This window comes from Solanum lycopersicum, chromosome 10 (assembly GCF_036512215.1).
Source record: "Solanum lycopersicum chromosome 10, SLM_r2.1".
Lineage (NCBI taxonomy): Eukaryota > Viridiplantae > Streptophyta > Magnoliopsida > Solanales > Solanaceae > Solanum > Solanum lycopersicum.
The window spans coordinates 46,019,956-46,046,135 of NC_090809.1; the positions used below are offsets into that span (position 1 = coordinate 46,019,956).

General features: G+C 33.8%; 2 protein-coding genes across 3 annotated transcripts; one reads left to right on the forward strand and one right to left on the reverse strand.

Annotated features, from left to right (window-relative positions):
* Window positions 1–22,952, forward strand: LOC104649653 (uncharacterized). Of its 2 annotated transcripts, XM_069290337.1 has the most exons (3): window positions 1–10,745; window positions 22,351–22,393; window positions 22,535–22,952. In XM_069290337.1, the coding sequence occupies exon 1, from the start codon at window positions 1,937–1,939 to the stop codon at window positions 2,882–2,884; it is 948 nt and encodes a 315-aa protein (XP_069146438.1). In that variant the 5' UTR covers window positions 1–1,936; the 3' UTR covers window positions 2,885–10,745; window positions 22,351–22,393; window positions 22,535–22,952. The 2 variants fall into 2 exon arrangements, with proteins under 2 accessions (XP_069146438.1, XP_069146439.1); XM_069290338.1 differs by lacking the exon at window positions 22,351–22,393.
* Window positions 3,549–5,731, reverse strand: LOC138338867 (uncharacterized). The gene is made up of 4 exons (XM_069289951.1): window positions 5,724–5,731; window positions 5,415–5,629; window positions 4,206–4,687; window positions 3,549–3,602 (listed from the first exon to the last, which is right to left on the reverse strand). Exons 1-4 carry the CDS (start codon window positions 5,729–5,731, stop codon window positions 3,549–3,551), a joined length of 759 nt encoding a protein of 252 aa, XP_069146052.1.
* Window positions 22,953–26,180: the final 3,228 nt, after the last annotated feature.

Here is a 26,180-nt window from a genome sequence, read left to right on the forward strand (position 1 = left end):
CCTCCCACTCCCCACGTCTAATATTATGACTATTTCATCAAATCTTTTTATACAAATTCGTCAACTTTTCATCTTCTATTTTAATTATTAATTGTACTCATTTATAAGTTATGATATTAAACATCTTTTCTATCTCAGAATCAATTGTAGAGGTAAAGTTATTGTCTCCTTTCATAATTCCTATAAATCTCCAACTAATTGAGGCATATTTTTTGTTCACCAATTGCTTCATTTTCATGAGATTATTTTGGCAACTTTTAGGTACCAGCTTATTTTATTTGTTTTTGTTTGAAAATGATAATATTATATAAAATTTTAATAATGATATTTTGTATTCTACTTTTATCATTATCACTTTAATGACTATTTTTTCAAATGATTTGTTGTTTTGTAAATTATTGAATTTATCTAAAATCTTTTATTTGTATATTGTATTTTACCATGTTGCCATATTGCTTTATTCTTGTGTTTATTTCTACTCTAACGTTATTTTTTACTTAAATTTTAATTTTAATTTCTCAATTGATGGGTCAAATTTCTTCTACTATTTTCATTACAAAAATTGATGGTTATTGATGGAATAACCCATTCGTAATTCCTATTTGAGATTTTAGTAGTTTTAGTTAATGATTATTCATACATAATTTTGCTCGATATCTTGTTTTTCAATATATGTTTACTTCTCTTCAATATTATTTTATTTAGATTTCAATTTTTTAATTGATAAGCTAATTTTAAAAAATTGATATACTTTAAAATTGATGTATGTGCTATTTAACTTTCCTTTTACTGTAAAATTTGGGAGAAGACATCAATTAAAAGATTTATTGTATAATATCTTTTTTTTGATATTTTTAGTAGCCTTATATATATATATATAAAGAGAGAGAAGAAAAGAGAAGTAAAGTGAGATATATCTTATGTCATAATTCATGATTTCATATTCACCTATTTCAAAATTCTCTGTCCTTTACTTAACTATTGTTTCTGTAGAATTTATTTTATACCTTTAAGATTAAAATTTTTAAAATTTCGTATTACAAATCCTTCATGATAAATAACACTTAAGTAAAGTTTATACACATATTGACTAGGGCTTTTTAATTATAGCTTTTTTATTATCTTTTATTTTATTACATTCTTACTAATTAACTATAACAAGAATAATTAAGAGGCGTATTATAAAAATAATTGAAGAAGAATTGAAAAATATTGTTAAGAAATTCTTAAGTGTAAGATGTTAATATGTTTCTTTTATTTCAAATAGTTTCTCTACAGAAGAGGTTTCGAGGCTTGTAATTGTGTATTTTTTTAATATATTTTTCTCCCGCAAAATCACTAATTGCATTTGCATCACATAATGGCATGTCATAAGAATATATTTTATTTGTATTACGTAAGGTGTACATTATAAGATTTTATCAAAAAGTGTTAGAATTTAGTCTTTAATTTATTTGAAGATTGAAACTAAAATGTTATTTTTAAAAAAAATATGAATCTAATAATTTTTTCCTCGCGCGAAGTATGACCATGTTTTTTAGTAGCTAATAAAAATAATAATAATAATAATAACAGCAACAACAACAACATCAACAGCAACAACAACAACAATAAAAACAACAACAACAACAACAACAGTAACAGCAACAACAACATCATCAACAACATCAACAACAACAAACACCAACACAAACACCAACAACAAAAGCAACAACAACAACAACAGCAAGAGACAACAACAACAACAATAACAACAATGAAAAAAACAACAACAACATCAACAACAACGATAATAACGACAACAACAACACAAACAACGACAACAAAAACAACGACAACAACAACGATAACAACAACATCAATAACGACAATAATAACAACAACAACAACAATGATGACACCATAAACAACAAAACCAAAAACGACGACAATAACAATGATGAAAGACAACAACAACGACAACAACAATAACAACAACATCAACGACGACAACAACAACGACAACAACAATAACCACAACAACAATAGCAACAGCAACAACGATAAAAATAATAACTACAACAACGACAACAACAATAATAATGACAACAACAACAACAACAACCACACAGACGACAATGATAACAACGACAACAACAAAAACAACAACAACAACAACAACAATAACAACAACAACGACAACAACAATCACAACAACAACAGAAACAACAACAACAACAACATCAACAATAATAGCTACAAAAACAACAACAACAATAATAACAGCAACAACAGCTATAACAATAACAACAACAACAGCAACTGCAACAGCAACAACAAAAACATCAACATCAACAACTGTAACAACAACAGCAACAGCAGCAACAACAACAACAACAACAACAATAACCGCAACAAAACCAACACATCAACAACAACAACAGTAACAACAACACAAAAATCCAACAACAACAACAATACAACTACCACCACAACCAAGAACAACAACAACCACAATAACAACACCAATAAAAGAAACAACAACAGCAACAAGAATAATAGAAGCAACATCGACACCAATAGCAGTAGCAACAGCAAAAACAACAACAGCAACTGCAACAACAACAACAGAAACAACAACAAGAACAACAACAGCAAAAGCAAAACAACAACAACAATGTCAACAGCAACAATAACGGCAAAAATAACAATAACAACAACAACAACAACAATAATAACAGTAAAAACAACAACAGTAACAACAACACCAAACAACAATAACAACACCATCACCACCACCACCACCAACAATAACAACGACAGCAACAGCAGCAACAATAGCAACAACAGCAGCAACAACAACAACAACAAAAATAGCACCAACAAAAAAGCAACATCAACATGAACAACAATAGTAGCAGCAACAACAGCAACAACAACAGCAAAACAACAACAATAACAGCAGCAACAACATCAACAACAACAGCAGCAGCAGAAGCATTAGCAACAACAACAACAACAACAATAACAACAATAACAACAACAACGACAACAATAACGACAACAACAACGACAACAACAACAACAATGACGACGACGACAACAACAACAACAATAACATTAGCAACGACAACAATAACGACAACAACAACGACAATAACAACAATGACGACGACAACAACAACAATAATAACAACAACAATAACAACAAGAATAACAATAACAACAACAATGACAACAACAACGACAACAACAACAATGACAACAGTAATAATAAAAACAACAACGACAACAACGATAACAAAAAAATTATAACAACAATAACGACAATAACAAGAATGACAACAACAACGACAACAATGATAACAAAAACACTGATAACAACAACAACGACAACAACAACAACGACAACAACAATTACAAGAATGACAACGATGATTACAACAACAACGACAATACCAACACAAGCAACAACGACAACAACAACAAAAAAAAAATAACAACAACAGTAAAAACAATGATAACAATAACAATAACAACGATAACGACAACAATAACAACATCAACGACTACAACAACAACGACAACAACAACACCGACAACGACAACATCAACAAAAATGACTACAACAAAAAAAACAACAACAACAACGATGACAACGATAATAACGACAATAACAACGACAACAATAACAACAACAATGACAAAAATCAACAACAACAACAACAACAATAACAACGACAATTAAAACAACCACAACAACGATAATGACAACACCAAAAACAACAACAACAACAACAATGACAATGACAAAAACAATAACAATAACAACAACAACAACGACAACAACAACAACAATGACAAAAAAACAATGACGATAATAAAAACTATAACAACGACAACGACAACAACAACAACAACGACGACAACAACAACAATAACGACAACGGCAACAACGAAAAAAACAACGACAAAGACAATACCAACAATACCGACAACACAACAACAACAACGACGACGATAATGACATTAACAATAAAAATAACAACAACGACAACAACAACGACGATAATAACAACGACAACAACAACAACAACAACAACAACAATAACAATAACAACAATAACAACAACAAGAATTATAACAACAACAACAACGACAACAACAATAACAACAACAATAACAACAATAAAAACAACAAGAACAACAACAACAATGTTAATAACAATGACAACAACAACAACAACAACAATAACAGTAACAACAATAACAACAACGACAACAACCACAATGACAACAACATCAAAAATAACAACAACAAGAAAAACAACGAAAACAACAACGATAAGGACAACAACAACAACGACAACTACATCAACCACAACAACGACAACAACAATAAAAACAATAACAACAACAATGAAAACAACAACGACAAGGACAACAACAATAATGACAACAACCACAAAAACCACAACAGTGACAATAATGACCACGAATACAATAACAACAACGACGATAGCAACAACAACAACAATAACAACAACAACAACAATAATAATAATAATAACAATAAAAACAACAACAATGATAACAACAACAACGACAACAGGAACAACAATAACAACAACGACAATAACCACGACAACAATAACAATGACAATAATGACAATGACAAAGATAATAACAATAACGATAATAACGACAACTATAACAAAATCAACAACAAAAACAACAACGACAATGAGAAGAACGACAAAGACAACAACAACAACAACAACAATGATAACACAACAACAATGATAACACAACAACAACAACAATAACAACAACAACAACAAGAGAAACAACACCAGCAACAACAAAAGCAACAACAACAACAACAATAACAAGAACAAAAACAACAACAACAACAAAATTAAGGACAAGAACAACAATAACAACAATGATGACAACAACAATAACAACGACGATAACAACGACAACAACAACAACAACGACAACAACAAAAACAAAAACAACAACAACAATAATAACCACAAAAACAATAACAACTATAACAACGACAACAATAACAACAACGACAACAACAATAATAATAACGACAACAATTACTCCAACGACAAAAACAACAATAATTACTCCAACGACAATGATAACAACGACAACAACAATAACAACGACAACAATAACAACAACAATAACAACAACAATAACAACAATAACAACAACAACAACAACATCAACAATAATAGCTACAACAACAACAACAACAGCAACAATAATAACAACAACAGCTACAACAACAGCAACAACAGCTTCAACAGCAGCAACAAAAACATCAACATCAACAACTGTAACAAGAACAACAATAACAACAACAAAAATAACCGCAACAACAACGACAAATCAATAACAACAACAGTAACACCAACCACCACCACCACCACCACCACCACCAACAACTCCAATAAAATCAACAATAACAACAACAACAACAACAACAACAAGAATAATAGAATCAACTTCAACAGCAGTACCAATAACAACAGCAACAACAATAACAACAACAACATCAACAATAGAAGAAGAAACAACAACAACAATAACAGTTGCAAAAGCAGAGCAAAAGCAACAACAACAACAATAACTATAATAACAACAGCAACAACAATAACAACGACAACAATAATAACAACAACAACAACAACAACAACAACAATAACAATAACAACAACAATAACAACAACATCAAGAAAAGCAACAACAATAGTTTAAATAATAACAACCAAAACAGCAACAAAAACAACACCAACAACAACAATGACAATGACGATAACAACAACAACAATAATAATGACAACAATAGCAGCATCAACAGAAGCAACAGCAACAACAACAACAACAACAATAACAGCAACAACAACAGCAACAACAACGGCAACAAAAACAACAACAACAACAATAACAACAACAGCAACAACACCAATGACAATAACAACAACAACAACATGAACAAAACAAACAACAACCACACAAACAATAACGACAAAAACAACAACTTGAACAATAGCAACAGCAACAATGACAACGACGATAAAAACAAAACCAATAACAACGACAACAATAATAACGACAATAACAACAACAACGAAAACAACGATAATAAAAACCACAATAACAACAACAATGACAACAGCAACAACAACAACAATATTAATAACAATAACAATAACAACAACAGCAACAACAATAACATCAACAACAATAACAATAACAACAACAACAACATCAAAAAAAGAAACAACAACAGCACAAACAATAACATCAAAAACAACAAAAACAACGGCAACAACAACAATGACAATGACGATAACAACAACAACAATAACGACAACAATAACAACAACGATAATAAAAACCATGATAACAACAACATCGACAATAACAACAACGACAACAACAACAACAACAACAACAGTGACAATAACAACAACAACGAATACAAAAACAATAATAATAATGACAACAACAACAACAACGATGACAACAACAACAGCAACAACAACAACAATGACAACAACAACAACAAAATAACAACAAAAACAACAACAATAACAACAACGACAACAACAACAACAACAACAACGACAACTATAATAACAACAACAACGACAACAACAACAACGACGACAACATCAATAACAACAACAACGACAACAATAATAACGACGACAACTACAACAACAACAATAACAATGACAACGACAATAATACCATCAATAACAACAACGATAACAACAATAACAAAGACTACAACAACAAGAATATCGACAACAACTACAACAACAACAACAATGACAACAACAATCACAACAACGACAACAACAAAAATAATGACAACAACGACAATAACGACAACAACAACAACAACAATAATAAAAAAATAACAATAACAAAAACAATAATTACAACAACAACAACAATGACAACAACGACGACATCAACGAATACAATAAAAACTGTGACAACAATGACAACACTGACAACAGCAACATCGACAATGACGACAACGAAAACAACGACAACGACAATAACAATAACGACAACAACAACAACAACAATGACAATAACAACGACGACAACGACAATGATGACAACAACAACGACAACAACAACAAAGACAACAACCATAACCACAAAAACAATAACAATAAAGACGACAACAACAATGATGACTACAATAATAATAACAACAACGACAAAAACAACGACAACAACAACAACATTGACAACAACAATGACAGCGATAACAATGAAAACAATGACTAGAACGACAATGACAACAACAACAACAACAAAGACAACAACAACGACATTAACAACAACAACGACAACAACAACGACAACAACAACAATAATAACAACAACAAAAAAAACGACAACAACAATAATGACAACAACAACAATGACAATATCAACAAGAACAACAACAAAAACAACAATACCAACAACAACGACAACAACAATCACAAAAACAACAACAACGACACCAAAAATAATAAAAAAACCAACAACAACAACAACACAGTGACAAAAATAACAACGAATACAACAACAACTACTACAACAACAACAATGACAACAACAACAACAATGATGACAACAACAGCAACAACAACAACAACGACGATAACAACAATAAAATAACAACAAGAACAACAACAATAACAACAATGACAATAACAACAACAATAACAACAACGACAACGATAATAACAATAACAATGACAACAACAACAACGACGACAACATTAACAACAACAACAACAACGACAACGACAACAACAACAACAACGACAACAACAACAACGACGACAACAACAACAATGACAACTACAACAACAGCAATAACGACGACAACGACAATAATAACAACAATAACAACAACGATAACAACAATAACAAAGACAGCTACAACAACAACATCGACAACAACTAGAACAACAACAACAATCACAACAATGACAACAACGACAATAACGATTACAACTACAACAACAACAATAATAACAAAAATAACAACAACAAAATCAATAACGACAATAACAACAACGACAACAACGATGAAAGCAACAATAACAACAATGATAAAAATGACGATATCAATAAATACAACAAAAACTACAACAACAACGACAACGATGACAACAACGACAACGACATCATCGACAATGACGACAACGATAACAACGACAATGATAACAATAATAACGACAACAACAACAATGACAATAACAATGACGACAACGACAATGATGACAATAACAACAACAACAAAGACAACAACCATAACCACAACAACAACAACAACAACAAGACGACAACAACAACGATGACTACAACAATAATAACAACTACGACAAAAACAACGACAACAACAACAACAATGATAACAACAATGACACCGATAACAATGAAAACAACGATAAGAACGGCAATGACAACAACAACAACAACAACAAAGACAATAACAACGATATCAACCATAAAAATAATGACGACGACGACAGCAACAACAATAATAGCAACAACAACAAAAACAACGACAACAACAATAATGAAAACAACAACGACAACAACAATGACAATAACAACAATGACAATGACAATGATGACAACAACAACAACAAAAACAACAAAGACAACAACAATAACCACAACAACAACAACAACAATAAAGACGACAACAACAATGATGACTACAACAATAATAACAACAATGAAAACAACAATGACGACAACAACAACAATGACAATAACAATGACAACGATAACAATGAAAACAACAACAAGAACGACAATGACAACAACAACAATAATAACAACAACAACAACAACAAAAACAACGACAACAACAATAATGATAACAACAACAATGACAACACCATCAAGTACAACGATAAAAACAACAATAACAACGACAATGACAACAACAAAAACAACGACAACAAAAAAAACAACAATAATGACTACACAACAACAACCATAAAAATAACTTTGATAACAGCGATAATAAAAACAACGACAACAACAACAATGACAACAACAACACAACAACAACAATAACAATGACAACAACAACAACAATAATAACAACGACAACAATAACGACAATGATAACAACAGCAGCAACAATAAAAACAACAACAACAATCATGACAATAACAACATCAGCGACAACAACCATAACAATGACAACAACGACAACAACAACAATGACAACGACAACAACAACAATGACAACAACAACAACAACAACAACAATAACAACAACAACAACAATGACATTTATAACAACAACAACAACAACAACGATAACAACAACAACTACAATAATTACGAAATAACAACAATAACAATAATAACAACGACAACAATAATGACAACAACGAAAATGACAATAACGATAACAACAATAACAACAACAACAATAATAAAAACAAAAATAATAATAACAACAATAATAACAACAACGACAACAACAACAACGACAATAACAACGATGACGACAACAACAACGACAATAATAACAACAATGACAACAACAACGAATACAACGACAATAATGACAAAAACAACAACAACAACAACAGTACAACAACAACGATGACAACAACAATAACAACAACAACAGTACAACAACGACCAATAACAAAAACAACAACAACAATGACGACGACAACAACAACTAAAATGACAACAACAAAAACAATGACAACAACAACAATGACAACGACGACAATGACAATAACAATGACACCGATAACGACAACGACAACGGCAACGACAACATCAATAAGAACAACAACAAGGACAACTACAACAACAACAAAAATTACGACAACAACAACAACAGTGATAACAACAACAACAACTACGACAACAATAACAGCAACAACAACAACGACAACAACGATGAAAACAACAACAACAACAATGACAACTATAACAATAACAATGACAACAACAACGACAATAAAAACGACGACAACAATAACGACCACAACAATGACAAAAATAACAACAACAATGACGATGATAACAATAATAACGACAACAACAATAAAGATAAAAACAACAACAACAACAACAACAACAATAACAACAACAATAAAAATAACAACAACAACAGCAACACATCAAAAAATTAACAACAACGACAACAATAGTAGCAACAGCAACAGCAAAAACAGTAGCAACATCAACAAGAGCAACCACAACAACAACAACAACAACAACGACAACAACAATAACAACAATAACGACAACAACAACAATAACAACAACAACAAGAATAATAATAACAACAACAATGACAACAGCAACGACAACAACAACAGCGACAACAGGAAAAACAACAACAACAACAACAAAAACAACAGCAACAAAAACAACAACAACAACAACACGATTAGTCAATTTATCTTCTCCTCGTAACTTTTTTCGTAACTCCTCTTATAAATAATGTAATTTATCTTGATAAAAAATTATCCTTCATGATAAATAAAGAAAATATATTATTTAAAAGGGTGCAAATCTTCAAATTAGAGAGACACACTTTTTTTGTTTTAAATATTCATACTCATAAATCATATGTAATTGCCTATTAAATTTTTATACTCGTGATATCCATTTTAAGATGAAGGAATCATCTGAATGAAGCCCCTTCTGGACTCAAAACACGTTCATTTGACTCTATGAGGGTATGATGCTATTCTTAGTTATATTATATACTTGGACAAGAACTTTCTTTATGTTCTCTTAGCATGCAAATTATGTTGTATTTTTTTTCAAAATGTTTCATCTGTCATCCTAGAAAAATCTTAATTCTTAAGGTAGAGGCCTTCTTAAACGTCAATTCTAGCGAAGAAGTTTGCCTCTTTTACATAACTATTGAAACTATTTGTCATGACCCAAATCGGGCCGCGACTGGCACCCACACTTACTCTCCTGTGTGAGTGAACCAACCAAATCTAAACCTTAACATTTCAATGTATTATCAACATAAAGTACTGCGGAAGACTTAAACTCATTAATAAAAACCAATCCAATAACTATTATTTCCCAAAATCTGGAAGTCATCACCACAAAAACATCTGTGATCAAATTACTAAACTATGAGTATTCTAAAAGCTAAAACACGTAAAAGCTAGTCCATGCCGGAACTTCAAGGCATCAAGACATGAAGAGGAAGATCCAGTCCAAGCTAGAAGCATTAGCTCACCCTGATATCCGGAGTAATGAAGACTGGCTACAGTTACTGTTGATTCGAAGATGACGGCACATTTGCTGCACTCCACAATTAAACAAGAAGAAAGCATAAAAGTAGGGGTCAGTACAAAACATGGGTACTGAGTAGATATCATCGGCCAACTCGAAATAGAAATCAATATATACCAAGTAATATCATAAAAGCAACTATGATACTCAACATGTAGCAACAGCAAGTACTATATCATTAACAATTACCGTCAAGTTCACACATGAGGACTCAAGCCTCAATACCATACTCTTTTGGTAATTATGTTCGTTAGATTGAGTATATTAACATCTTTCTAGATTTCATTATCATTATTTCTCTTGTGTCGGTACGTGACACTCCGCTCCCTCATATTCATTAATCCTCTTGTGTCGGTACGTGACACTCCGATTCCCTAAATCTATGTGTCGATTCGTGACACCCGATCCCCTAAATCTACGTTTCGGTTCGTGACACCCGATCCCCTAAATCTACGTGTCAGTTCGTGACACCCGATCCCCTAATTCTATGTGTCGGTTTGTGACACCCGATCCCCTAATTCTACGTGTCGGTTCTTGACACCCGATCCCCTAAATCTACGTGTCGGTTCGTGACACCCGATCCCCTAATTTTACGTGTTAGTTCGTGACACCCGATCCCCTAATTTTACGTGTCGGTTCGTGACACCCGATACCCTAATTCTACGTGTCGGTTCGTGACACCCGATCCCCTAAATCACCTTCTATCAATTCATCAAGCCTTCTTTCTTACCAGGGCATCATCAATCTCATTATTTTAGTTCATCACGCCTTCTTTTATACCAACGTCTCATCATTAACAAAGAGATTAGGGTTTTGCAAGATTTGGGATTCAATAACTTCATCATGCTTATATAATCACAATTATATAATTACATTCATGCAAGCATACAATTAAGCACATAGCAAGGTTTACCATATTATTAATACATATCATTCGCTATTAAGAGTTTACTACAAATATCGTAAAAGAAACAATAACCTACCTCCACCGAAGACTAGTGATCAAGCAAGAATTTCCCAAAGCCTTTTGTTTTTCCTCTTCGTTCGTCTCTCTCTATCGATTCTGCTTCTCTCTCTTTCTGTTCTTTTTTTTCCTATTCAAACCCTCTTTCTTTTACCCTAATTAGCATATAATTAAGAATAGAAGATGGCAATAATAACCCACTAATTTACTCAAGGTTACCTCTTTTAACCCCCAAGTAATTAGACTTATTAACATAAACCCACTAACTTTATAATTAAAGTAGGAATAGTCCAAAACATTCCTTAAAACGTGTAAAAAAATCCGATCCAGACTGGGATTACACAACCTGTGACGGCCCGTCGTGCCTGCGACGGTCCGTCTTGCAGGTCGTCGCAAGGTTCAGAGACTCAATTTCCACCAAAGAGTCTGTGACGGTCCGTCACGCCCGTGACGGTCCGTCACGCCCGTGACGGTCCGTCCTTCCATTCCGTTACGACATTTAGAGAGTCGATTTTCAGTACCCAATTTCAGAATTTCTAAGTGTTTTGAAACGAGACCCCCCAACGGTCCGTCGTGCTCATGACGGTCCGTCGTGGGTTCCATCGTCTCAGCCTGTTTTTCCGTAAATAAAATTTGCTGCTCAAAACGACTAAACAGGTCGTTACATTAGATACCAATTTACCCATCGTTCGTCCTCTAACGATCGTAAGAAGAAAAACAAGGGCGAAAAGGACTACCTGAATCTGTAAACAGGTGTGGGTATCTTTCTTGCATATCTGCCTCCTTCTCCCAAGTGGCTTCTTCAACGGGTCGATTCTTCCATTGAACTTAGATGGATGCAATCTCCCTTGATCTCAACTTGCAAATTTCTCTATCTAAAATAGCAACAGCTCCTCCTCATAAGACAAATTCTCATCAAGCAAAACGGAATCCCAACGGATGATGTAGTTTCCATCCCCATGGTATCTTTTCAACATCGACACATGGAATACTGGATGTACTCCGGACAGCCCTGGAGGCAAGGCAAACTCATTAGCCACCTCCCGTACTCGCTTAAGTACTTCAAAGGGACCAATGTACCTTGGGCTTAGCTTGCCTCTTTTACCAAACCGCATCACCCCTTTAATTGGCGAAACTTTCAACAACACTTGTTCACCCTCCATGAACTCTAAGTCTCTAACCTTTCGATCTGCATATTCTTTTTGCCTACTTTGCGCCGCTAGAAGCTTTTCTTGAATAGATTTCACTTTATCTAACGATTCCCTCAGAAGGTCAATATCCCAAGGTCTAACCTCGAATGCATCAAACCAACCAATGGGGGACCTACATCTCCTACCATATAATGCTTCGAATGGAGCCATATCAATGCTTGAGTGATAGATATTATTGTATGAAAACTCTGCTAAGGGTAAGAAGTTATCCCAATGTCCACCAAATTCTATCACACACACACGAAGCATATCCTCCAACACTTGAATCGTTCGCTCACACTGACCATCGGTCTGAGGATGGAACGCGGTACTAAGGTCCAACCTAGTACCCAATTCCGCATGCAATATTTTCCAAAACTTAGAAGTAAACTGCGTACCTCTATCTGATATGATGGATAGTGGAACCCTATGCAATCGAACGATTTCTGAGATATAGATCTTGGCGAACTTCTCGGCATTTTAAGTCACCTTAACCGGAATAAAATGAGCAGACTTAGTTAACCTATCAACAATCACCCAAATAGAGTCGTACTTACCCATCGTCTTTGGAAGACCAACGACGAAGTCCATTGCAATTCTCTCCCATTTCCATTCCGGAATGGGCATTCTCTGAAGTGTTCGTCCGGGCCTTTGGTGTTCATACTTTACTTGTTGACAGTTTGGACATTTGGCAACAAAATTAACAATATCACACTTCATCCTACTCCACCAAAAGTGTTGTTTTAGGTCACGATACATCTTGGTTGCAGCAGGATGTATAGAATACCTTGAACTATAAGCCTCTGTCAGAATAGTGTTGATCAAATCATCGATGCGGGGTACACATACCCTTCCCTTGATTCTCACAACACCTTCCTCATCGATTTGTGCTTCCTTATCCTCTCCTCGCAATACTTTATCCCGAATTCGGCTTAGCTTCTCATCATCAAAATGTTTCCCCTTGATCTTGTCAAGAAAGGAAGATCATACCTCCACACAAGACAATAATCCTTCCTTCTCATTTACTTCTAACCTCATCAAGTCGTTAGCTAGAGTCTGAACCTCTCTAGCTAATGGACGTCTAGAAACTTGCAAGTGAGCTAGACTTCCCATGCTCCCTGCCTTTCTACTTCGGGCGTCTGCCACAACATTAGCCTTTCCCGAATGATACAAGATAGTGATATCGTAGTCCTTCAGTAGTTCCATCCATCTCCTCTATCTCAAATTCAAATCTTTTTGAGTAAAAACATACTGTAGGCTATGATGATCCATGTATACTTCACACTTAACCCCATATAGATAATGTCTCCATTGCTTTAATGCAAATACTACCGCAACCAACTCCAAATCATGGGTCGGATAGTTACGTTCATGCACCTTTAATTTCCTCGAAGCATAAGCAATTACATTCTTCTCTTGCATTAGCACGACACCCAAGCCCGAATAGGATGCATCACAATAGACAATGAAATTCTTACCTTCCACTGGCAGGGTAAGGATTGGTGCAGTACTCAACAAAGTCTTGAGTTTCTGAAAGCTCTCTTCACATTCATCTGACCATACAAATGGAACATTCTGCTTAGTCAAGTTCGTCAATTGGGAAGCAATAGAAGAGAATCCCTTGACAAATCGGCGGTAATAGCTAGCTAAACCAACAAAGCTCCTTATTTTTGACACATTAGTAGGTCTTACCCAATTCTTCACTGTCTCAATCTTAGAAGGATCTACCATCACCCCATCCTTCGAAACCACATGTCCCAAGAAGGACACTGCATCTAGCCAAAACTCACACTTGGAGAATTTGGCATAAAGCTTTTTCTCCCTCAATATTTCCAATACCATTCTCAAATGCTCTTCATGTTCCTTCTTTCTCTTTGAGTATACCAATATATCATCAATGAATACTATCACAAAGAGATCCAGATATGGCTTAAAAATCCCGTTCATCAAGCTCATGAAAGAAGCAGGGGCATTCGTAAGACCAAAAGACATTACTACAAATTCGTAATGCCCATACCTAGTTGGAAAAGCAGTTTTTGGCACATCCGTTGCCCGTATCTTCAATTGATGATAACTGGATCTCAAGTAAATCTTAGAGAAGACACAAGCGCCTTGTAACTGATCGAACAAGTCACCAATGCGAGGAATGAGATACTTGTTCTTAATAATTACCTTGTTCAACTGTCTGTAGTCTATGCACATCCTAAAACTCCCATCCTTTTTCTTCACAAATAATACCGGAGCACCCCAAGGAGATGCACTTGGTCTAATAAAGCCTTTGCTTAGCAACTCCTGAAGTTGTGCCTTTACTCTCTTAACTCCGCGGGAGCCATTCTATAAGGGGGTATAGAAATAGGGCGAGTACCCGGTTCAAGATCGATGCAGAAGTCGATATCTCTATCCGGTGGCATACCCGGAAGGCCTGCGGGAAACACATCTACAAACTCACGAACTATCGAGACCGACTCAATTAGAGGTACTTGGGTAGTATCATCCCTGAGATGGGCTAAGAACGTTAAACAACCCTTACTAACCATTTTCTTAGCACGAAGAAAGGAGATGATACGAACCGAATCGTAAGTGTAGTCACCCTCCCACACTAACGGATCTCTCCCAGGCTTGTCTAACGTCACAGTTTTAGCATTACAATCCAAGATCGCAAAATTTGAAGAAAGCCAAGTCATACCCAAAATTACATTGAAGTCAACCATTTCTAAGATAACCAAGTCTACATGAGTATTGTTCCCCATAAAAGTTACAAGACAAGACCTATACACCTTTTCAACTATCACAGACTCACCCACCGGAGTAGAAACACGAATAGGCATGTCAAGCAATTCATAATGTAAAGCAAGACCGTTAGCAAATGCGGAAGATACATATGAAAATGTAGAGCCAGGGTCAAATAATACAGAAGCCACATAATCACAAACCAAAAGATTACCTGTAATAACAGCATGTGATGTCTCTGCTTCTGACCGCCCAGGGAAAGAGTAACAATGGGCCCTATCACCTGTCTGCCCGTTGCCCCTACCATGTGGTGCTGTAGTGGCTCTAGTTTGCCAGTCACCCCAGCCGTTTTGGTGACCACCATTACCTCGGCCACCACGTCCCCCCAGAATAACGGCCTCTGCCATGACCACCTCTACCTCTAGCTATTGGGGGTCTATAACTCTGGTTTGGACAATTCCTCCTAATATGTCCAGTCTCCCCACATCCATAACACTCTCTGGAGTCAAGCATGGGTCTCTCAGAGAAGTGTTGACCGGTCTGAGGTGGACCCCCAACTACAGTCTGTAGTGAAGACTGAATTGGTCGAACTAAGTAACCTCCTAAACCTTGTCCTCTAGAGTAAGAGCCATTAAACTCACCTCCCTTTCGAACCCTATTTGATGTCGATGCCATGGTGAAGTCATCTGGATTCACTCCTTCCACCTCTATCACGAAGTCTACCACTTCTTGAAAGGATTTCGCTGTAGTCGCTACCTGTAAGGCTGAAATCCGCAACTCTGATCTCAACCCCTTCACAAAACGGCGAATCCTCTCTTGTGGACTGAAACAAATTTGGGTGGCATACCGGGATAATGCACGGAACTTAGCCTCATATGCATTGACCGACATCCTACCTTGATCTAGGCTCAAGAACTCATCCCTTTCCCTTTCCCTCAAAGTCCGAGGGATATACTTTTCCATAAACAAGCTAGAGAATGAGGCCCAAGTCATAGGTGGTGCCTCTGTTTGTTGGCACTCAACATGTTACCGCCACAACCTTTTGGCGTTCCCTTGAAACTGATAACTCACGAACTCAACACCAAACCGTTCTACTATACCCATCTTGTTTAGTAGCTCATGACAGTCAACCAGAAAATCGTAAGCATCCTCAGATTCAGCACCATTGAAGACTGGATGTTTCAATTTCAAGAACTTACTGAAAAGTTCATGCTGATCATTTTTCATTATAGGCCCAGTAGTCAGACGTGGAAACGTGCCTATGTCCAATGAGGCATCCATACGAGGAGCCATAGTGGCTGCATGTTGTACCTCTGAAACCGGAGGTGTTGGTGTAGGAAACACTGGGGGTGCCTGACCCTGATCAGACAATCCACTAAGATAAGCATGAACCTGATTGATCATTTTTGGGGTAGGTTGGGGTGGTAATTCCTCATTCTGTACTTGTTCATTTTCCCCATCCTCCCCTTCTATTACTACTTCTTCAGTCGGGGGAGGAGTCACCGCCCTAGTATCAGATGGGCTAGGTGCTCGTCCCCTTCCTCTAGAGGACGTCCTCCCACGACCTCTACCACGGCCTCTTGCCGCTGCTCTTCCTCGAGCTACAACCCAGTGGCTGGCTCAGATGTATCTTGTCTTGCCGATGATGTTGGCGCGGTTGTTGCTCTAGTTCTAACCATCTGCGAAATAGAGTGAAGATGGTCAGATACCAATTTATATCACTTAGATACCAACTGGATCCAAGTAGTAGCACGAAACAAAGAAAGAAAGAATGGAATTTTTCCTAAAGTCTTATAGCCTCTCAAAGAAAAGTAAAGGCGTCCCCCTACCGTTCCTTAAGACTCTACTAGACTCGTTCTTGTGTGATGAGACCAACGAACCTAATGCTCTGATACCAAGTTTGTCATGACCCAAATCGGGCCGCGACAGGCACCCACACTTACCCTCCTGTGTGAGCGAACCAACCAAATCTAAACCTTAACATTTCAATGTACTATCAACATAAAGTACTGCGGAAGACTTAAACTCATTAATAAAAACCAATTCAATAACTATTATTTCCCAAAATCTAGAAGTCATCACCACAAGAACATCTATGATCAAATTACTAAATTAAGAGTATTCTAAAAGCTAAAACAAGTAAAAGCTAGTCCATGCCGGAACATCAAGGCATCAAGACATGAAGAGGAAGATCCAGTCCAAGCTAGAAGCATTAGCTCACCCTGATATCCGGAGTAATGAAGACTGGCTAGAGTTATTGTTGATTCGAAGAGGACGGCACGTTTGCTGCACTCCACAATTAAACAAGAAGAAAACATAAAAGTAGGGGTCAGTACAAAACACGGGTACTGAGTACATATCATCGGCCAACTCGAAATAGAAATCAATATATACCAAGTAATATCATAAAAGCAACTATGATATTCAACATGTAGCAACAACAAGTACTATATCATTAACAATTACCGTCAAGTTCACACATGAGGACTCAAGCCTCAATACCATACTCATTTGGAAATTATGTTCGTTAGATTAAGTATATTAACATCTTTCAAGATTTCATTATCTTTATTTCTCTTGTGTCGGTACGTGACACTCCGCTCCCTCATATTTATTAATCCTCTTGTGTCGATACGTGACACTCCGATCCCCTAAATCTACGTGTCGGTTCGTGACACCCGATCCCCTAAATCTACGTGTCAGTTTGTGACACCCAATTCCCTAAATCTACGTGTCGATTCGTGACACCCGATCCCCTAATTCTACGTGTCGGTTCGTGACACCCGATCCCCTAATTCTACGTGTCGATTCGTGACATCCGATCCCCTAAATCTACGTGTCGGTTCATGACACTCGATCCCCTAATTCTACGTGTCAGTTCGTGACACGCGATCCCCTAATTCTACATGTCGGTTCATGACACCCGATACCCTAATTCTACGTGTCGGTTCGTGACACCTGATCCCCTAAATCTCCTTCTATCAATTCATCAAGCCTTCTTTCTTACCAGGGCATTATCAATCTCATTATTTTAGTTCATCACGCCTTCTTTCATACCAAGGCAACAAAATCTGCTGCTCAAAATGACTAAACAGGTCATTACACTATTCGCGCTTCGCACGACTATATAAAACATTTATAAGATAATAACATGAAATATGTAATATTTAGGTTAGTAGCGAATTTATCAATAATATTAATATTTTTCCTCGTCTCGTCTGCGATCTCATAGACTTTTTTTAGCATATAAAATATATATATTTATTTTGTATATGTATATATTAGAATAAAATATTCACCATGGTGAAGTAAATGGAAGAAGAGATAATATGTTGAAAGAACAATATATTGTATTAGTTTGAAAATATTTTATACGTTTTAATTTTCTCTATCTTTTGTAGGAGTAATAACGTCCTATTCAAACTCCGATTTAGTCAAAACAAAATTAATTTTTTTATTATTACATTTTCTTATTATAATTTTTTAAAAACAAGTTAAATATTTACAGCACCTACTAGAATAAAACATATAAAGTTATGAATTATATTTAATATAAACATTACAAATAAGATTAATAGACATAGTAATAAATAATTCAAATGTATAGTTTTATTAGCCATTAAATGTATTATGAATTATGTATTGATTTTATTTGTAAAATTAATAAATAAAAATAAAGGGTGAAAATACAAAAAATGAACAGAGAAAATATAATAATTGGTGACTATGAAAAAAGAACAGTGACACATTGTTACATACACAAAAAATGAAATAACAATATTCCTTTTTTTCATAACAAAGAGAAATTAGAATACTAAAGGAGCAAATGAATAGCATTCACAATATAATACATTTAACTAAATTATCTATATAAGTAAAAATTTAATTATAGCAAAAGTAACTAAGTTGCTAATACAATTCAATGTGGAATTTTTTTTTTATAATTATGCTTATTTTTTTCCTTCTACCATCTTTCTTTGCAAAGAGATCTGCCATCACGTTTTGATCCATATGTCAAACTCTTCATTATATGCAGCCAACTGAATTAAAAAAAATCATATACCAATTAGAAAAATAATTATGTCAAAAGAAAGAACAAAACATAAACTATATTTAATATATTTGTATATTATGTTTTAAATCGTACTAACAATACTAAATAATAATTATTTCTTGAAATCTGACAAATATTATAATTAAACTATATTATATTTGAAAAACAAACTATTAGAAAGACCAATTGCATACGGAGAATACATTGTTAAGAGTTACAGAGATCTTTTTAATCATACATGATAAATTATAATACAAACATAAAAAAAAAAATATTAAGAAAGCATGTCTAAGTACATAAAAATAAAAAGAAAGACTTTAGAATGAAATATATCTTACCTTCATTTACTTTTTTTGTTACATGTTAGTTAATTCACAAACAAGTATGATGAAGAAGAGAAATTATAACTTTGTATGTGAATTTTCATGAAAATAAATATGAATTTATATAGATAAAAATAGAGGAAATAAAAAAAAATTTGCAATGAAATATATCTTACCTTCGTGTACCTTTTTTTTTGGTCACAAACCAAACTTATATGATAAAAAAAGAAAGGATAATTGTAAATCTTCACGAAACTATGAATTTATAGGCAAAATAAAGGAATACCATTAGACATCATATACTTTTAAATTTAATTTGGAGGTTATGGACATAAAAAATATGAAAGTTATGAATATTATTAACCGTAAAAATTAAAGAGGGGCAATTCATCGATAGTAACTCAAAGTGAATAAATTCAAAAATAAAAATAAAACTACCTAAAAAGTAAAATAAAAAAGTTATTATGATTACATGATTAGATGTGAGATAAACAAATAGAAAAAGAATATAGAGAGTATTTCTATAAATGTTCCTACAATACTAAAATATTAATTTATATAAACAAAGAAATATATTTTTACAATAAATTATTTAAATTAAAAAAATTCAAAAATAAATAAATTATGTTTCTTCTTTTATTATATGTGAGAAAAATAAATTAAAAAATATGAAAAGTTTTTGTTATAACTGATCCTCCATTAATAAAATATTAATTTTTAATAAATTTAAGTAATTTTTAAATGATATAATAATTAATTATTTTTTTTATAAAAGGAAAAACTAAATGAAAATGGAGGCCATAGAGAGGTGCCACATAACCTTGTCTGTGGTCATCCTATATATATATATATATATATATATATATATTATTTATTTTGAATATGTGTCTTGCTTTGTTAGTATCACAACATTTTTCATGGTACCGAGATGAGATTTGTTGATCATGTACTCTGTTTTTAATCATAGCTAAATTGGTTGGTGTGCTACCAAAGGTAGGAGAATATGAACTGATTTTTCGAACTAAATCTGATAGCATCAGATTACCAAATCATTTCATGTAATAATATAATTTCAAAATTAGAAGTTAGAACCTCGTCTTTCCACCTCACTAACTTTAATTGCAAACACAAATATATGTGGTTTTATAAATGTAAGTCAAGTCAATTTTATAGCGACATAAGCTAAGTATCAGAGCTTGTATTAAATGTAAAAGTGTAATCAAGTAATTAATAGTTTTTGATGGTTTGATGATGATATACCCCACATGTCGCGGAAGCTACCTTATTGTGTTGCCCTGTTGGAAGTTAGAATTCCGAAAGCACTTAATCTTTTCATGAAGGAGCTTGTGTTAAATCTGCTTACTTGGTTTGCCCTACATTTTTTATGCATAGTTTGGAAAAAAGTGTGGTACCTTGGATTCAAGTCTTGAAATCTTTCGGATGAAAAGAAGCTTAAGAGGAGAGAGTTGATGGTCTATATTGTTGTCTGAGAGAGTCAAAGTTCATAGAGTATTTTGTGATGCCCTTCACGGATAAGATACCTTATCTGTATGAACCACTCAAGAAAACATTGTTCCTTTGATAGATTTTTCTTTTCATATTGCATTCTTAAATGCCAACGGATTTGTTACCATTTCCAATAATTAGAAAAAGAACTTTATACTAATCTAGTTTGTTTTTCTTTTGTTCAATTATTAGTGACCTTAATCTTGATGGAAATTTCCCATATTTATCGAGATGCTTTGTGTTGGTTTATCTTTGTTGCAGTTTAATGTGCAAGCTGAAAAATTGCATAAAAAGAAGATCTCTAGTAAGACTCAATATATTGTTCTAGACCTTATATATTAATATTTGTTTTATGAATATATGTGTAGTGGATGTCGAATCTAGTTATGATATATTCACATATGCGTTTAAATATGAGAAGAAAACTCATTTGATGGATATCCAGGTGAATGGTGCTACAATTGCTCAGAAGGATGAGAGGATTGATATTATTAGTGTCATCTAAGGTAAAGGTTATGAAGGTGTTGTAACTCGTTCAGGGAGTAACATGTGTTACTTGAAAAACTCACGGGGCTATACTTAAGGTTGCATGTATCAGTGCCTGCGAGCCTGTTGGAGTTTCATTGATGACTTGTGCTTGTCAAAATGGATACCATCACCTACTTAGAAGAATAGAGTTTCAACATTTACTCCATTTGGAACAGAAGAAGTTTTAAATAATTTATTGTTATTGTTATTGTTTATTTTCAAGAAGGTGTTTTTGAAGATAATTTTGAACATTTTAATGCTTTCTGTTGTCTCGAAGATTGTAGTTGAGATTTGAGAACACTCTTAATACAAAAGTTTTATTGTTGTCGTTTAAAGTTTTTGTTGTTATGATTTTGGTCGAGAACAAGCTTTAGTTCTTAATGTTATTATGAATGTATGAGGTTAGTCGTTAATTATTATTACAATTCATATGAGTCGTGGTAAAATTATATAAAAAAAAAGTAAAATATTAGATTTGGATTAAAAAGTTGTGGAGAGGTTACAGCCTCCCGAAACGAAAGTGAAAAAAAAATGGTAACAAGTAGAAGGAATTTATAAACGCCACACAGTGAATTATAAAACTGCTACATATTGTTTGTGGCAGTTATTAAAAAAACCCTGAAATCTAATTGTGACACACCAAACATAGGGAGCTTTCCAACCCCTGCAATTTGTACATTTAACCCCCACTAATTAACAGTTTTTTTGTAGTGTAACTCCTTCATCTCTTTTACAACTTCATTAACTTCTCCTGCAAAGTATTCATAAATTGTGACAAGATTTTCATCGACTATTGCTAATGCAAGGATTTCGTCAACATCAACTGAAGTGCCATCTTCGTCGACTAGTGGTGTTGTATAGTCGTCATTAACTGCTCCGATCAGTTGCTTAGCATTCATAAAAATAAATTATTTTACACAAAAAATATAAATTAGTCTACCTTTCTTTTTCTTGTTCTTTTGATTTCTCCTTAGTATCTCCTCTCGTACAAAAGCAACAAATTACATCATTGATTGTTCATGAGATGTAACATCCTCACACATATTATCATGTTTATATTTACTCGATATATTTTTCCCTCCGCTCGAAACAAAATTTTCACAAGGTTTGTTAGAATTGTTATCACCCAATATTTCATCCTTTTCATTCTCTACTGCTGAAGTGAGGACAACGACACATTTCCAATTAGCCTGTAAGGCATCAATGATTTTGTCCTTCACTCATCCGTATATGACTTAACGTTGCCATGTAATTTTATTTTGTTTCATGGACAGTAGGTGTATCTACAAAACATAAATATATCTTCTATATCATATATTATTAAAAGCATGAACCTCTTAATCCCAAAGTTTATTTACCGTTTTAACCCTACAATATCATTTATATATTAATTTATTAAATATTTTAGTTAAATATTAGTTATTATAAATTTAATTTGCTGAAAACCCTAATTTAATTATTCAGAAACGCCCGATCGATTGTTGTTGCTCGACTTCTCTTTTGCAACGGTTATGAAGTTTCATTATCCTTCTTCCAAAACCAATTAAAGCTACTTTCATTATCTGTATAAATGTCTCTATTCAAATGTTATTGTCCATTAAATTGTTTCTCTTTTCTGTGCCTGGATGATATACATGTAAATATTTTTCATGCTCTGTTTTTGTTGCATAATAGGTATAGTGAATTTTTAACAGAAGTGTGATCATGAACGACGGAGAGGAAAATCAAAGAGTCCATTCTGATCGTAAAGCTAATAACGCTTAGATTGGTCTAGTTCCATGTTTTGTTTTCCATCACCATAATCAACCATCCCAAGGTCCAACATCATCAATAGTTTCTTTGTAGTGCTCAAGTAAAAAGTTTTATTCAGGATGAGATGAACAAACCTGTGATGGAAAACGTATATTGTATTTTATGCCGTCTTATGTTCCTTTTATTCTCTCAACTTTTTTTTACTTTTAATCATTCACTTTTGTTAAATGTTGTTTGTGGTTTTTAAACACTACAGGTGTTTAACTTTGCTGTAGGGGACAATAGGCGAGGTCGCTTTGTTAAGGATAATCTACTTTTGCTGACGTTAATGCTTTGGTTTTGCTATGTTTTGCTGCAAATTGTAAATATATGTACACCCTTAGATTCCTAGCATATTTCGAGTTTAATTGATACCTTTTAGATGGTCTGATATGAACTCGCACATTACAATTACTTTTACTCAATAGCTTTTAGTTTTGCATGCTCCACAATATCAGCAGATCATTAAAGTTGTAAACAATGAAAATATCATAGTTACTTGCAAAAAAAATGCAAAAGGAATGGCACTGACACTCGAATCTCAACCAATAAATGGTTGCTTCATGTGCTGGTGCTTAATTGATGTAGCATTGCAATTGATAGTATAAAATGTACTCAAGGCATGTTGAATCCTTTAGTTTGTACTCTGATGATATTTTGGAACAAATTAAGTTTGAATAACTAAATGCAACAGCAAATACTTCAGCACAAATTGTTGGAAAGTTGAAACAGAGAAGGTGTACATTTAATTAGGGAACAGTAGACAGAGCGATAGACAGTCAACACTATGCCTAAACACCTGCATAAGTTCCTAAATTTCACATGCGGTTTCACGTCAATTTGTCAGCATAATCAAAACATAAATTTCTCTGAAGGTACACTATCCTTTTAATATTTGTGGTTGATTTTGATTGCCTACTTGTAAGTTGTAATTAATGTCTCCCTGAATCAGCTTCTCGCACGTTCAAAATAATTGATCTTGGTGCTGCAACATATTTGAGAGTAGGAATCAATTGTATTGCGAAGGAGTTTCGTTTAGATCCAAGGTAATTGCCTACTCTGCAACTTAGAAGTAAATAAACCGAATTTGCGTAAGATTGTACATGTTTCAGTTACTAAAGAAGTGAAGAATAAAGGAAAATAAGTTTACAATAATAAGCATTAGTCTATGTGAGGGAATTATTTATTGAATTTTTCATAAAAAATAAAGCTATGAGTCAGTTATGGGTCATCAAAATAGAATATTTCTCAATTTTGTGCAGATCTTTTTAAAATATCTTCTTTTATCTGTCGTTTTAACTAGAATAAACTATGCCATGCTGTCTTATTTTATTTTCAAGATTTGTGTGCACATGTGGTGTTCTTCACTTTTGAGTTGGAAGATTTTCTTTCTGATGTAAGTTACTTTTACAAGTTTGAGTAAAAGTAAGAGAAGGCTTTTAGTGTATAGTAAAAATATTAGTCTTGTTGCAGACATATACAAGTATATTGATGAGGCTTATTACAAACAATACATGTCACCATTATCATTGAAATTCCCATTCTGTAAGAAGTGAGGAGAGGAATTGGTGTAGTTGGATGCCATATTCTCTTAACTTTCAATTTGATTTCTTTTCTTGTTTGATTCATAAACGTAGCAAGTATTCAAATTTATTTACTTAGCTTTGCAATTTTTTAAATGCATGTATTCTATTTTCTAATAATGCTAACTTCAAGGGGCAAGTAACAAATTAAATACTCCTACTATTTTATATATATGATAAAATTTTGTA